General features: G+C 39.1%; 1 protein-coding gene across 2 annotated transcripts in view; it reads right to left on the bottom strand.

Moving 5' to 3' along the window:
- Positions 1-6,807: 6,807 nt before the first annotated feature.
- The window catches only part of LOC114561801 (ankyrin repeat domain-containing protein 13C), a 35,758-nt gene continuing 26,928 nt past the window's right edge, over positions 6,808-15,637 (bottom strand). Inside the window, exons 7-14 of one of the 2 annotated variants that reach the window (XM_028587903.1) lie at positions 14,755-14,899; positions 14,016-14,147; positions 12,997-13,158; positions 12,722-12,772; positions 10,214-10,293; positions 9,528-9,626; positions 8,957-9,057; positions 6,808-8,767 (exon numbers count right to left, since the gene is read on the bottom strand). In XM_028587903.1, the coding sequence (XP_028443704.1) occupies positions 8,637-8,767; positions 8,957-9,057; positions 9,528-9,626; positions 10,214-10,293; positions 12,722-12,772; positions 12,997-13,158; positions 14,016-14,147; positions 14,755-14,899 (901 nt within the window). In that variant the 3' untranslated portion in view covers positions 6,808-8,636. The remainder of the gene's footprint in view (positions 8,768-8,956; positions 9,058-9,527; positions 9,627-10,213; positions 10,294-12,721; positions 12,773-12,996; positions 13,159-14,015; positions 14,148-14,754; positions 14,900-15,637) is intronic. The other variant, XM_028587904.1, reaches the window with a different exon arrangement.

Genomic DNA, 15,637 nt, shown 5'->3' with positions numbered 1-15,637 from the left:
TAAAGATATGAATGCACAATCCAATGTTTTGAACATTGGATAGCCTGTGTTACAAGTGATGGCTGTGAGTTGTGTGTGCCCAGGAGGTGAACTGGCACCTCCCCAGCTACCAGTCCACCACCATACTTTGGTCCATATGAGGACTTGAAACAGCAACCCTCAGGTTCCTAGGTTACTGACTGAGCTACTGCCACTATATGTAGGGATATATTTCTGAGAATTTAAATTATCATAAATACTGTATATGACACTAATTGTTTAGGAGCACTCTGCACCCAGCTCAAAATAGGATGTTCTTTTAAATCTGACCCCCAGGGAACTCTATAGCCTTTACAGGCCGACCTTATTCTAAAGTAAAAGAGTGTTTCTCAATACCATATTGAGAGACCAGTTATTGAAAGTTAAGAATATTATTTGGCCCATTAATGTCCTTAAGAGTTATAACTTTATCTTCCCAAGCTTTGTTAGTAAATGGTTTCCCCCTGGTTAAAAGGTGATTATTGTTCTATAATGGGGAAGACTTACACCATACACTCTTAATGTTTAGCAATTTTCCTGCCGCTCTGAATACTTTAAGCATATGAGTTAAAATTGGACAGTAATATAGTCAACATTTTTTGGTAGATAAACCTTTAAGGAGAAAATCCTTTAATGTTACTGGTGCCATTATTTTCGTATTCCATAACCTTCCAAGATGACATTTTATCTTCATTTACCCAATAGCTGAGACTTCTCAATTTAAATGCCCAATGATACAGTTTAAAATTAGGGCATGCCCATGCCCCATCTGATTTTTAGTATTGAAGAGCTGACCATTTTATACCGTGTCGCTCACCATTCCAAATATAGCATCTCAGTAACTTATCTAGTTTTGCCAATATCGGAGGTGCTAACAGAATCTTTGAGCTAACAAAATTAATTTTGGGTAATATGTTCTGTGACGTCACGAGAGGCCGTGTCCTGGACGGACGTTACATCCCCCTGAGATGGCTGCAAGCACAGACATCTATGGCTCCATCCGCTGGTATAATCGGGAACTCCACCCCTCTGTGGCCAATGTTCCCACACAGCTGTGACCAATCAGGAGCTGATGAGCTGAAGGGTTTTTAAGGGATAGACACACACTTAGAGAGGGCTGTGTGTGGTGGAGAGACTGATCTGTGGAAAAGACTCGCCGTTGGAAGTGTTCGCCGGTGGAAATACGCGAGAGACATTTGGAAGGACTTACTGCTGGCTTGGCCACTAGCTGCAGCCTGGACTACCGTAAGGCTGAGAAAAACTGTTTATTTTCCTGTGGGAGAGATTTATGATTTCAAGATGCCGAACAGACATCCCGGAAGTGTTAGCCCTTAAAGAGCAACAAGATGTCTGCCTTCTGTTATGTTTTCATTGATGTCCAAGAACTTTAATAAATTCCTTGTTATTTGAACCTCGTCTCCTTGCACTACTTGGGCCACCCCGCTGACAGCTGTGTAGCCTCTCATGACGTCACAGTTCATTTATACAACCAATATATGAGCTGGGACCGATGCTGGGAGGTGTTTTTTTTTTTTTTTTTTTTTTTTTTTAAACTAGAGAGTAGTTTCTTTAAGCTATAGATGTTAAGGAAGTAATACCTTTGATACCCAGGTAAATGACCTCATTTGAAATGTTAATCTGGGGAGGAAGGGCAACCTCATTTTTGTCTGTATTAATTGGGTATAAAATCAGTGTTGATTTCGATCTTAAATCTTGAAAGATACCCAAAATGATCCAGTGTTTCCAGGACACAGGGAAGGATTTGCTAAATGTCTGCCATACAAATTAATGTGTCGTCCGCATAAAGCAAAATTGAATGTGATGTCCCACTTATTGTAATAGTGGAGATCTGAGGGCGGTTTCTAATTAACGAAGGATGAATTAAAAATCAAAGGAGACAAAGGGTCCCCTTGTCTCGTCTTATGTCAAATATGTCAGAGAAGCCTTTTCCCACACACTTGGGCTGTAGGATTTGTATACACTGTCTGAATCATATTGATAGATTTATCTCCAAATTTAAATTCTTTTAGCACCCTCCAAAGATACGGCCATTCCAGACAGTCAAATGCCTTTTCGGCATCCAAACACAAAAGACCACAGGTAGGTGGAATTTTATGTGTTGTGCTGAATATGTGTAGGAGTCTGCGAATATTATAAGAGGTTGAGCCACACCTTAATAAAGCCGGTTTGATCGGGGCTGATCATTTTCCCAACCAAGACCTTGGAAAAAAACTTGAGGTTAATCAGTGATATTGGCCAATGGTTAGCACATTCTAATGGGTCCTTACCAGGCTTAGGTGTAACTGTGATCAGAGCTGTATTTAGATCTCTGTGGAATGCACCATTATCGGTATCAAAATTAATTGTTTCCAACCATATGGGTCCAACAATATCCCAAACTGTCAGGTAGAGTTCCACAGGTATGCCATCTATACCTGGTGTACGGCCCTTATTCGTAGCTTTGACTGCTTTAAATAACTCCTCCAATGTAATTGGTGAGTCTAGGCTTTTTGTGTCATCTAGTGATAGTGTAGAAAGGTCTAACCCACTAAAGAACTTAGTAAAGTCCTCCTGTGAAGGAACTGAGCTATTTGTATACAATTCTTTAGTTTTTTTTACAATTGCACACTAAAATTAAACTTTCCCACAAGTAGCAAAACATTACACTCAAGAAGCAAAACACTAGCCTAGATCTGCACAACTGTAAGCACATTGTCAGCTTCACCCTTTTTGCAAAACATCACACAGTGATTTGCAAAACACTAAACACACTTGTGTTTGACACAGAAATGTATCATGTCATTTCCTTGCAATTTCAAAGCAAAGGCTTTCAAATGAACACACCCATGAGCCAATTGGTTAAACACAGCCACCAGGTATGAAAACACATGATTGCTTAATTGTAGACACCAATCAGGTTTAAGCACTATATAAAATGCAGCAGGTAAATTCACCTGGCCTCAACCAAAATGGAAGGAGTCAGAAGAAGAAGACTGAGAGTGAGAGGGAGAGTCCACAGAGGAGGAGAAGGAGGTAGAGGAAGAGGAAAAGGCCCAGAGGTAGAGGCCGAGGTGGAGGTAGAGGAAGAGGGAGAGGGAGAGGGAGAGGAAGACCTGAAGCCGGAGAATATGCTCAAAGAAGAAGAGGACCAAATTTATCAAATGAAAGTTGGGCAACACTAGTGGACCATGTTGTGAACCACGGACTGACGCTGAGGGAGGCTGGACTAAGAGTTCAGCCAAATCTTAGTAGATATACAGTGGCATCTGTCATGAGGACATTTCGACATGCAAACAGGTAAAAGAAAATCTGTCTACAGTTACAGTAATCAGCTGCTCATTGTTTGCACCATATCAGCACTTTTGATACCCCTCCCTGTGACATTTGAGGATTGAGGCTCAAGAACGACAAGGAGGAAGGGGGGCCCATATTCACGAGAAGGTTTACGATCTCCGGCCCCAGGCTCAGGTACCCCTCACTGAGGCCATGGAGGACGCCTGTGACCAAGTCGACGCCGCAGCTGCGCAAGATTCGACATTCAATTCGACATTCATGACGGTTGTCTTGCCAATGAGGATGTTTGCCTGTGATGTTGATGAAATTCTCTGGCCAGATCCAGCTAGGCGAAGAGATAATGTCTAGTATTTTTCTGTGTATTTCTGTTCATTTTTGTGATTGTAACCTGTACTGGATACTGTATGTTATGTTTGTCTGTTGTTTGCTGAGCTAACAGTGTTATGCACACTACTGTAGTAGCATGAAAACTGGGACATGTTTTGTTGTGATTCTCCATGTTGACATGTTGACTGATTTGGGTATATGGAGAGAAATAAATTATATTTTCCTTAGTCTGCAGCATTGGTCTTGTGTAGTGTTTGGTGAAAAGGCAGCATGGTGGCTCAGTGGTTAGCACTTCTGCCTCACAGCAAGAAAGTTCTGGGTTCAAGTCCAGGTTGTTCAGCGCCTTTCTGTGTGGAGTTTGCCTGTTCTCCCCATGTTTGCATGGGTTTCCTCCAGGTACTCTGGTTTCTTCCCACCATAAAGACATGCAATGAGGACTACAGTTGAAAATTAGCTGACTGGCTAACACTGGTGCATTTACAGAAATGTTGATTAATGTGCATTGTCCTAATCGAATAAACTTATTGTAAATTTGCACTTTCTCTGTGTACTTCATTTACAGTAATCTAATCACTGAGAAGTAGAATTGCTAAAAGTGTTTTAGGTTAGCAACAGCAGTGTGTATCTGGTTCAAACAGGATTAAGTCATATGGAACATGTGTGTTTCATATGGTAACAAATATGTTTTTTATAAATTAGTGTATAGTTTTTGCAAGAGTGTTTCATTTTGCAAAGGGTCTGAGGTGTGCTAATTAGGTGTGTGGTTGTGCTAATTGTATGTAGTATTTTTAAAAAGACTGTCCCTGTTTTCAAAATTGTGCTTAAGCAATTGAAAAAAACTGTAAAGTAATTTTTGAATGTTTCATTTATCTCCTCTGTAGAAGATACTATTTCACGTTTATCATGTCTAATTGCTGGTATAGACCTTTTAGCTTGTTGTTGTTTAAGAGTTAGTGCCAAAAGATGACTTGGTCTGCTGCCTTCTGCATAATACTTACGTTTGGTTATATGGATCATATATTCTGCCCTGTGTCTTAATAAATCACTCAGTTCTGCTTACTTTGTTTTAAGCTCACTTTCTTTTGTTCTGGTGTATCTCTTTATGATGTCACTTTCCATAATTCTACACTGTTCCTCTAAGTCCAAAATCCTTTGCAGTTAGCTTTTATGTAGGTGGGAGCTGAACCATATGGCATTATTTCATATAAATCCCTTGATGGAGGCCTAAACCACTGTCATATCTGAGACACTATTTTTATTCAAGGTTATAAATTCAGTCAGTTTTAATCCTAGTTGTGTCACAAAAAGTCATAAAAAAGTAATAGTATAGTATGTCGAAAAAAGTCATAGTATAGCATGTCGAAAAGTCCCAAAAAAAGTCATAAAAAAGTAATAGTATAGTATGTCGAAAAAAAGTAGTATAATAACAATAATAGTAGAGTGTATCAAAAAAAAGTCATAATATGGTATGTCAAAAAAATTATTAAAAATTCATAGTATAGTATGTTGAAAAAAGTCATAAAAAGTCATAGTATAGTATGTCAAAAAAGTCATAAAAATGTCATAGTATAGTATGTCGAAAAAGTCATAAAAAAGTCATAGTATAGTATGTCGAAAAAAGTCGTAAAAAAGTTCATGACATATGTCGAAAAAAGTCCAGAAAAAGTCATTGTATGTCGAAAAAAGTTCCAAAAAGTCATGGTATAGCATGTCGAAAAAGTCATATATACTACACTATGACTTTTTTGAACTTTTTTATTTTATACTACTACTGTGACCTACAGTGCTCTGCTACATCCTGTGACACCCTGCAGTGCCCTGCTATGCCATGAACTACTACAACTACTAGTTCTAGTCACTGATCCATTATCTTTATTGTGACTATTATTGCCACTGTTAATCACACCCCCAACCGGCACCGTCACTCACCACCTACCAAGAGCCTGGGTCTGTCCCAGGTTTCTTCCTGAGAGGGAGTTTTACCTCGCCACTGCCGCACTGAATGCTTGCTCTTGGGGGAATTACTGGAATTGTTGGGTCTTTGTAAATTATAGAGTGTGGTCTAGACCTACTCTATCTGTAAAGTGTGTTGAGATAACTCTGTTATGAATTGATACTATAAATAAAATTGAATTGAACTGAACTATACTAACACTTTTTGGACATTTTTATGACATACTATACTGACTTTTTAAAAACCTTTTAGTATATCTTTTGTTAAACTTTTTTTTATGACATTCCTATGACTTTTTATGACATACTATACTATGACTTTATAAAAACTTTTTTATGACATACTATGCTATGACTTTTATTACATTTTATAAAGTTCCGCCAGATTTTACTTATTTAGGCCAGATATCTGTTGCAGGGTAAATCAAGACAGCTAGCTAGACTATCTGTCCATTCTGAGTTTTCTGTTGCACGACTAAAACAACTTTTGAACGTACATGTTCTACCAAAACACGTTCCTCCCCGAGGCTATTTTGCAGAGGTGCCGTTGCTCCGTACGATGCTTAGCGCCGCCCAAGACAATTGTGATTAGTTTAAAGGAATGCCAATAAACCAGAGCATTTTTTTCTCCCATCCCAGAATGCTGTGGACTCGGCATACCCTCATTTGCAGCGCTGTGGAGGTAGGTCTGACAATGTGGGATTATGACATACTATACCACGACTTTTTTGACATTTTATGATGTACCATTACTTTTTATTTTTATTTTATGACATACTATACTATGACTTTTTTTTTGAAACTTTGACATACTATGACTTTTGACATTTTTATGACATACTATACTATGACTTTTTATAACATACTATACTATGACTTTTTTTGAATTCTCTTGACATACTTCATATACTATGACTTTTTTATGACATATTACACTGTGACATTTTTATGACATACTACACCATGATTTAAAAAAAAAGACTGTATAACATACTATGACTTTTTTTAATTACTTTTATGACATACCATGACTTTTTTGACATTTTTATGACATACTATACTGACTTTTTTTGAATTCTCTTATGACATACTTCATATACTATGATTTTTTTGTGACATTTGAATGCTTTTTTTTAATCCCTTCTCTGTCATCTAAGGTTTCAATCAGTAACAGTAAATTAAGGGTGTGAAAAAATATGGAAGTCCAAACTCAGATATGTGGAATTTTTATTTTAATACATTTTATATGAAAATAGTGTCGCAGACTTATACAACAGTGTTTGCTGTACAACGGACATGTAGATGAATTCCCTACTGAAAACATGGAAAATTCAAGCAGCTGAAAACAGGGAGGAGCATGAAATAAAATGAAGAGCGTTGACAGTTAGGAGGCACACTTCCAATAACGTTAGCTGCGCTTGCCGTAAGAAGGAATGTAATGTGAAAAATGAAATGTACTGTATTTGGTTATACTGATACTGAATATAGATGTAAAAAAAGCTAATCGATTTAACAACACTTTCACACCTTCATTTTAAAGTCCAGTAGCAGCCAGGCAAGTTAACGAACAAACATGAGCACAACACCTAAGAGTTTAACATTTCCAGCCTCCAGTCAACACCTGGACTTAATTTCAGGAGGAAGCTTGGTGCTTTGTGCTTTTCTCCCTGTAGAGGGGATTGTTTGTTTAACACATCTGGAGGGGGTTCAAAAGGTTTATCAGATATAGTCGAAACGAAATAATGAGGAATTATTAGATTCATTTTTCCTTTAAAACATTACAAGTATGTACAAAAATAGCAACTGCCACCGTGTTACAAATCAACAAACTCTCAATTAACTTGTGATGATACATTTAAAAAAAATCCACAACTCTTCCTCTTGCAGAGGGCATCTTAAACTCATCAGCACAAATAATAAGAAAAGAGAACATAAAAGACAAAAAGCTCATAAAACATGTATTTACATTCTGTGCAGGGGGAAAGCCTGGTTCTTGTTATATTGTAAAAATGGCATGAATGTTTTAGTCATTCATTCCCTAATATCTACTTCCTATACAATCCCCAGATCTCTTCTTTCAGCACGATTGTACAGTTTGTTACATTGTTACAAAGGTGTAGTATGAAACAAAGGTGTAGTATGAAACAAAAGACATCATCACTTACACGTGAGTAATGAGAAAAAAACTAAAGAGAAAACTTTGTGGTACCGTTAAAAACTGCAGCATTTCTAGCTTTGCCTCGATGAAACCATAATATTTCAAATGCAGGATTAAGGGTTGAGTATCACAAAATGAGTGTTTATAAACTCTGAACTGATGTCGAGTGGCTGTAGTGGTTCTAAATAGTGTGTGAACGCTCAGTGATACTACTCCATGCCCATAAAAATCAATTTTATAAGGAATTCTACAAAAACTGACCTAAACAAAATGCAACTTCCAAAACTGCATTTTCCAAAACTGTTTTTTAGTATTGTGAATTTTAAGTGACACCAAAAAATTAATTTTTTGTGGAATTCCTCCCTGTCTGACACAGTAATATCAGTGCTTTACTACAGGTAAGTTAATCACATTCCCTTTATGAACATTACTTACATATTTAAATACATAGTATCGACTGAACTGGTTGTTTGTCTTCTACTCATAGCCCATGTACAAAAAAGTCACTTACTCCGCTGTCAATCATTTTAACTTCAATGCCCTCTCACTGATGATAGGTTCAGACTCTCAGCTCTGCCTTGGCTGCTGGATTTAACCAAATCTAGGAGTTTCCAAACACTTTGTTATTATGAAGATATGTCGACCTCTCTGTCACAGTTGGCCTCCCTAAGCTCTGATGACGCCATTTTAGTCCTGTATGTCAATTTGGGTCATCTTGCTGCAGTTTGTGTTCAGGGTTGGGATGGGCGATGGAAATCCATAAACTGTGAAGGAACAATTACTGCTGTTTTTTTCCCTCCATTTTTCCTTTTATAATTCGAAATGTATGTTTTGTAGCATAATGTTGTCTTGCTACACGTTTGTTTCCTGTTCCAGCTCAAAAGGGTTAAAGGTCAGGGAAGCGGCTAGGGTCTTCTTTATAGTCGTTGGGAATGGTAAAAATGGACTGATCAAACTCATCATATCGAAACTCCTGAAACGTCACGGTGGCTGTGATCGTAGGGAAGACAGGGATGTCTACAGGGAGACATAAGCAGAATTACGAATTATATCTTTGGAAATCTTACAGGCATGCTTTTTTTAATTTTTGGTATACCTGTCATTGTCTGATTTCTTTCCGTATTTTAAATGAATTGGAGAAAATATCGAATTAAAAAAATCCCTTTTAATCTATGAATCTTACACACGAGAATTACATCTACTTACCCAGTTTGACAGGAAAGCCAGGGGGGAGCTTCATCTGAACAAACTCCCGGAGTTTATTAAAGTGCTTGAAGGGTGCAATCACCTCCAGAACATTCAATAACCTGGTGGAGAACAAAAACAACAAATGGTGACAGGTTACAGACAAGAAACTACCCACAAATAAACATAGCTGAAATATTTTAAATATAAGGCTTATTTTACTGGTTATAAATGGTTCTTAGATGTTGCCATATTTTGTGAGAAGTATTAGTTAATAATTGTTTATTTCAATACAACAGTATGAACTTAACTTAATTTGCCGCTTATATCAACCCAATTATATCAATCATTTTAAGCTTCACAGGACGGAATTGTAACACATTGTTGTACACAAACAATCAGTAATTAGAAAATGAAAATAAAAATTCAAAGCTTTAAAAGACAGACAAAAACAAAATCTGAGTTTTCAGTAAATGTAAAGGAAAGAATCAACTCCAACAAAAAGGTTTTTCTGCCATTTGCACAAATAAGTAATTTCCCTTTTATCACCACTCTGCAGATGCCAGGAGAAAATAACCAGAAGAAGACTCACGATTCGATGCCCAGAGGGAAGTCTTGACTCATGGCTATTGTGGCTTTGAAGTTTTTCTTGCTCTCTTTGCAGACCAGCTCTCTTCCTAGATGAGGAGCTCTGAGCAGACAGAAAGAAACAACCACCTGTCAGAATGTAGCCGCTTTTTAATATGCAGAAATCTTCCACTGTACTTTTTGTCCAATACTAAAAACAGCTGATGAGTATTGACATTTTCGTTATTTTCACGGAAGTAACTCGCTCTGCTTTCTGTCACTCGTGTTCTTTCTGCTGAACAGTAACTGAACGTGACTCCTATCAGTCAGAGGAAAAAACTGGCCTTGAAAAGTGCAGTTAAACATTCTGTGACACTGAAACTTGTGTAGAGATGTTTACAAATGAATTCTTCTGTAAAATGAAAAAAATACATGCATAATATTACATGTGCCGTGTGCAAGAAGACAACATAGTCTACAATGTGTATGGAAATTACATAAATACTCAACGTAACAATCATGCAGCAATATATTTCCTATTGAAATGTGATTAACCTTAAATCTAACTTTCCATCTTTTTAGAGAGGGAAACTAAAAGAATGGTTCATTTTCAAAGGACAATCAGATATTTTGCTCCTTGATTCACAAATACAATATGTGACAGTAACATCATTTTTTCCTCAATGGTCTAGTTTCCCCTGTAAAACCTACTTTCCATTGTCAGCAGTGATGTATTCCAACCAGGATATAGTGTTGGGTGAAGGGGCAGTTAGTGATTGCCTCCTTGCCGGCTGAAGAGCAGAGAGAAACAAAAAACATGTTGAAGGGCAGATCTAAAGACTAAACTACTGCAGGGCCACACAGAAGAAAAAAAAACAATGATTAAAATCCACACTGATATCAGACAAAACCCTATGATTCCTGATTAAACTGAGCATATTCTAACATTAAACACTTAACCGGTTTCTTTGTAAAATCTGCGAGCTTCTAATTTCCGCTCATCAGTAAACCTGACAAAAGTCACATGAAGACCTCAGTTAAGAAAGTGGAATCTGTGGCCGGGTTGGTTCAGTGGGTAGAGCAGGCGCACATGTAAATGATTTATGCCTCGACGCAGAGGTCCAGGGTTCGAATCCGACCTGTGACGATTTCCTGCATGTCTTCCCCCTCTCTCTCCCCTTTCTCACCTAGCGGTCCTGTCAAAAATCAAAGGTGGAAAAGCCCAAAAAAATAATCTGAAAAAAAAAAGTGGAATCTCTACATTTAATCAGTATGTCTTGATTTATTCCCACAGCTATGACATGATCAGCACAGGCCACTAGAGGGCCCCGGTGCATCACTAATCCCACAGTAACCTCAGTTTGGCCTTTTAGGCCTTGCAAATAAAGCGTAACGGAATTACTATAATTTAGTACACCACTAAACATCTGATACCAGAGACGTGATGCTATTTCACAGTGTTTTTTAATCTCGCTACGTACATATTGCGCTTACTTCCTGAACAGCAGTGTTTCTGCTCTTAATCCTTTACAGGAATAAATGACTGCAAATACAGCAGCAATAAACGGTAAGAAAGAAAAGCAGTAAAGACATCACCTCAGATTGTCCATTTCATTTACAGCTCAATATGAAAGTTTACTGAGATAAGTACTTTACAAACTGAGGCAAACCGTTTCTGTATTCATCTTTTGTTGCGGTTCTTTTTCTTTTCCTTTATTTTCTTAGCTGCCTCAAAAAGTAAGTGTGTAGCATTACATGCATTAAAACAACTACAGCAAAAACCTGGAGGAAAGAACTCGAGGCACAAACAGCAAGATGGACAAAAAGACAAACCGAACATGTACAATAAAAAGTCAACCAGATAAAAACATGTAGGAGTTGCCTCCTCATTTCAAAAAATGAGGAAATAAAACTGTACATAGTTCTTCTTTAGCGTCACTTTAAGATTGGATCTGCTTGTGCTGACCCTGAAATAGAGCTGCAGTGAGCTCCATCCAGTTTCTCCTAAAACTGACTTTCACCTAAAATGATCTTGCAGTTCTTGCCAACGTTCAAACACACCAGCTGACCTCGCTTTTTGTAAGCCGTAGTTAAATAAGCAAGTAGGGCAGAATAATGTGGAAAAATGTTGTGGATGACAGGACACCTGGCTGTGCCAAGAATCAGCCGTGTGTCCTGTGAAAACAAATGTAGACGATATCTTAGTTCACCTTCATTCCCACCTACACTGCAATCATCAAAGAAATGTTTGGGTGTTTTCACGTTGGGCTGCGGCCATGTAAAGTGCTCGCTTTCACACACCGGGTGTATCTGCTCTGGCGTGTTGTTGTGACGAGGACAGAGTACACACAGCCTGCCGAGGCCCTGATCTGCTGGTATGCCGGTTTCACCCCTCCATCATTCCATGGCACCGGGGGTTTTAGCCTTCATCCATGTGATCAATAGTGTCAAGCCCTGTTCAAAAGCCCCCCATGCTTCCCTGTGTCCACAGATCTCCCTCGCTGTGGTAAACACAGCTACGTCACACCAGCTGCTTATTTTCTGCTCACCCACTTTCCACGTATGCTTTTCCGCTGGGGCGGAAGGAAAAACTATTTCCACATCGACACTGAGACCCACTAAAACACCGCTTTTTCACTTTAAACATGAGTGGGCACTAATTTAAATGAGTGTAAATACACTGACAGACAACAGAGGACATGGATGAGACAAAGCCCAGCACAGAACGGGGGGCAACAAAAACAACTGAGCAGTTAAAAAGGCACCCATTGAGTGTTGAGAGGCTTTGACTTCACTGTGTGACTGGCTTTATTGTCAGTGTTTAGACAAGGGCTTGCTAAGCAAAGTCTGGAACGTACTATGAGGGGATGGTGGGTGGGAGAGTCATCCCTGTGAATGTGAAGGTGCAGCTTTGTAGCTTTTACTACAAGGTAGCAGTGCTGGGACTCAAATCATGCATAGTGGAATGAGAATGGAATGGGGGGGCGGTACCTGTCACAGTGATCGGGGGCAGCTTTTCATTTTGTTTTCATGTGCGAAACCAAAAAAAAAACCATCAAAGTAACAACAGCGGGGAGTCAGACAGGAATGTTTCAATAAACCATGCAGTTGATTGACAGGGTCTGACAGGAAGTCCATGCTGTTTCTACAGGATTTATCTTTGTACAGATACAGTAGTGAGAACTGGGGGGTTTATTTTGTTTGAGACTCATGTCCTACCCCAAGGTTCCAGCAGGACAGGACAGTTTCAGGACTGGACTGGTGGTTACTCTGCAGGTATAAGTAAACAGGATGTTTATCGAAGTTCCTCGCAGTGAGTCACAAAATAACTTTACATGTGCATCTTTGGTCTAAGTGTCCAGCTACACTCTATTAGCTATCAAGGTTGATGATGGCGGGGGTATTGTGGATTCCCTGGTAGAAGTCTCTCTGCTTCCTCCACCACCCTGCTGAAATTACAAGTGACAAACAGCCATATTCAAAGCCCTACTCACCTCAAAGTTCTGCTCTATGAGATTTCCTCCTTTACTCAGGCTCTCCATGATGGCTTTGTTCCTCAAGATATCCTCCTCGCTCAGGTGCTCCCGTCTCTTCCTGGACTCGAGCACCAGGCCGTTCACAGAGTAGAAATCTGCCAGAAAGTTTCCCACGCGCTCCTGGAGGTAGAAGAAACACTTAGACAAGTCCCCCTGCTGAGTCACCAATTTCCCTTTAAACACATGTCAAAAGGACAAAGGAGTGTGAGGACAGAAAGCAATACCCACATAACTCATCCACCACCTTCATGCCCCCTGCCCTGTCTGTGTTGTTGTTTAACTCTGAGCCTATCACCTGTGGTTCCCTCCTGGGGTAATCACTGATTTATTTACTGTCTTTCCTGCCTGGTATGGGAGATGTAACAGGGAATATGATCAGGAAACTGGACGGAGTCTACAGCAATGAATAGCAATGAATTTATTTGCCCAAAAGCAATTCTAATTCAGTCCAGACCTGTCAAACTATTGCTAATTTATCTGCAATCCTTTACTTTGCTGGCACTATTGCTTTTACAGCAAAGTAACAGTAAAAGGTGTGAGTACAGGAATCCAATATATTTCTCATATTATGGATTTTCATAAGACAAGGCATCTAACAGAGTCAGAGCACTTGCCAGACCAGACCAGACCAGACCAGACCGATTATGGCTTTTAGTTTGTCCATGTTGTCAGACATGTAAAGGGGTCAACAGTCTGAGGTCCTTTTGAGTAAACCAGCTGAAAAACATCATATATTGCAACTGTGGTATGTTACACATAATCTGTAATATACATTCTGATATATCTGTGTACCTTCCATTTCCTGCCTTACCCAGAGAATAAATCAAATTCCCAACTTTCTGTCTGGATCAAGCTACTACAAATTCCAGAAATTCCACACCCAGGTGAAACTCTGTGACCAACAGCTGACTTGGGAAAAGCTGTAGTGGTGGGAGTAATAATATCATAACAATACAACTACAACAACAGACACCAACCGTCTTGTCCTCTCTGAAAAGCCAGCCGGTCTGCGCCCTGGAGAAGGTGATGGACTTGGTGGATAGTGTGGCGGAGTACACATCGCTGCTCATCAGAATGTCCACTTCCTCCTCTGTCTCCATCTCTGACTCCTGAAAATACAGCACAGTGTCAGGAAACTACAGAGGAATCAACAAAGGTATGGACACTCAGTATGTGGTTCCTCTAAATCTTTGATAAAGAGCAAGATATCTTAACAACTACTGGCCAGATTGCACAAAAATGTTGCATGAGTATTCATGCTCCCCAGAGGCTGATTGAAATGATAGTGGCGACATAACCTTTTGTTTAGTTTCACCGTCAGGTCACATTTTCCACTCGCACATAACATCAAACTATGAAGGAACACTGCCACGTCGCTTACTGAAAAGACTCATCATAGACCTCGTCATAGACCTTTTTGATTTTAAACAGCATTTCTGGCATCACCATCAGAACAAACCATACAGTTTTAGCCCCACAACCAAAAGTTCAGTAATGCGGTAGAGCTAAAACAATTTATTTGAATATGGCTCTGGAAAAATATGAAACTTTTTTTTTTTTATTATTATGATTTTCTAACATTTTGTAGACAAAACAATGAATTGAGAGAATATTTGGTAGGTTAAATCAATGATGAAATAATGTGCGTTGTAATGAATATTGTAAACTTCAGGGTCTGCAATCTTTTAGTCTTATATATTGGCATGTCTCACACACCTCATGGTGTATCCGCTGGTAGACTTTCTGTTCGTTGTCCAGCACAACAAAAGACTCGGAGGGGATGGCATTGCCGTTGAAGATGAAACTGAGGTCCCCGCGCTGACACTTCATGTCTGTGAAGTCTATCAGGGTAGTGTCCAATCTACACACACAGAGAGAGAGAGAGAGAGAGAGAGAGAGAGAGAGAGAGAGAGAGAGAGAGAGAGAGAGAGAGAGAGAGAGAGAGAGAGAGAGAGAGAGAGAGAGAGAGAGAGAGAGAGAATGTTTAGTGTGGGTACTTTAGATACATGAAAGGAGAAAACAAGAAAAAAGAAAACGAGTTGCACTGACCAACACTGGCCACATCCAAGACATCAGCAAACAGTGTCAAAACTGTAAGCGAAAAGAAAAAACTGTGATGATGTCAACCCCTTGGCTCTGAGAGTTTAAAGACGATGTGTATGGTAATTATTGCCATGGGAGACTAACAGCACATTTCAAAAATCTTTTTCTCTTTCACTTTGCCATAGTGGGTAATCCTGGAATGAGGCACGACAACAAAGAGAATAGCTGATCTGCTTGTGAAGACCAGACACAAAGTGGTAGGTGCTATGAGTAGGTATGACAGGCCTGAACAGAGGTGGAAAGTATTGAATTACAATTACTCGTGTTACTGTAATCAAGTAGTTTTTTTGTGTACTCTTCTTTTTAAAGAAGTTTTCTGTAATTTTACGTAAGTATGTTTTGTTTAAAGTATTGTACTTCGCATCATTTTAAATCACATCCGTTACTGAGTAAAAAAATAATAAATAGGCAGCGCCAGTTTGTGTTCACTTCCAGTTTGCGACCACTTCGGCTTCAAGTGCAAGAAAGACAACAGCTTTAGTGTAAGAGATCTCGA

Source organism: Perca flavescens, chromosome 9 (assembly GCF_004354835.1).
Source record: "Perca flavescens isolate YP-PL-M2 chromosome 9, PFLA_1.0, whole genome shotgun sequence".
NCBI lineage: Eukaryota > Metazoa > Chordata > Actinopteri > Perciformes > Percidae > Perca > Perca flavescens.
Note: the sequence above shows the minus strand (reverse complement) of the source record. Positions and strands in the feature narration are given on the sequence as shown.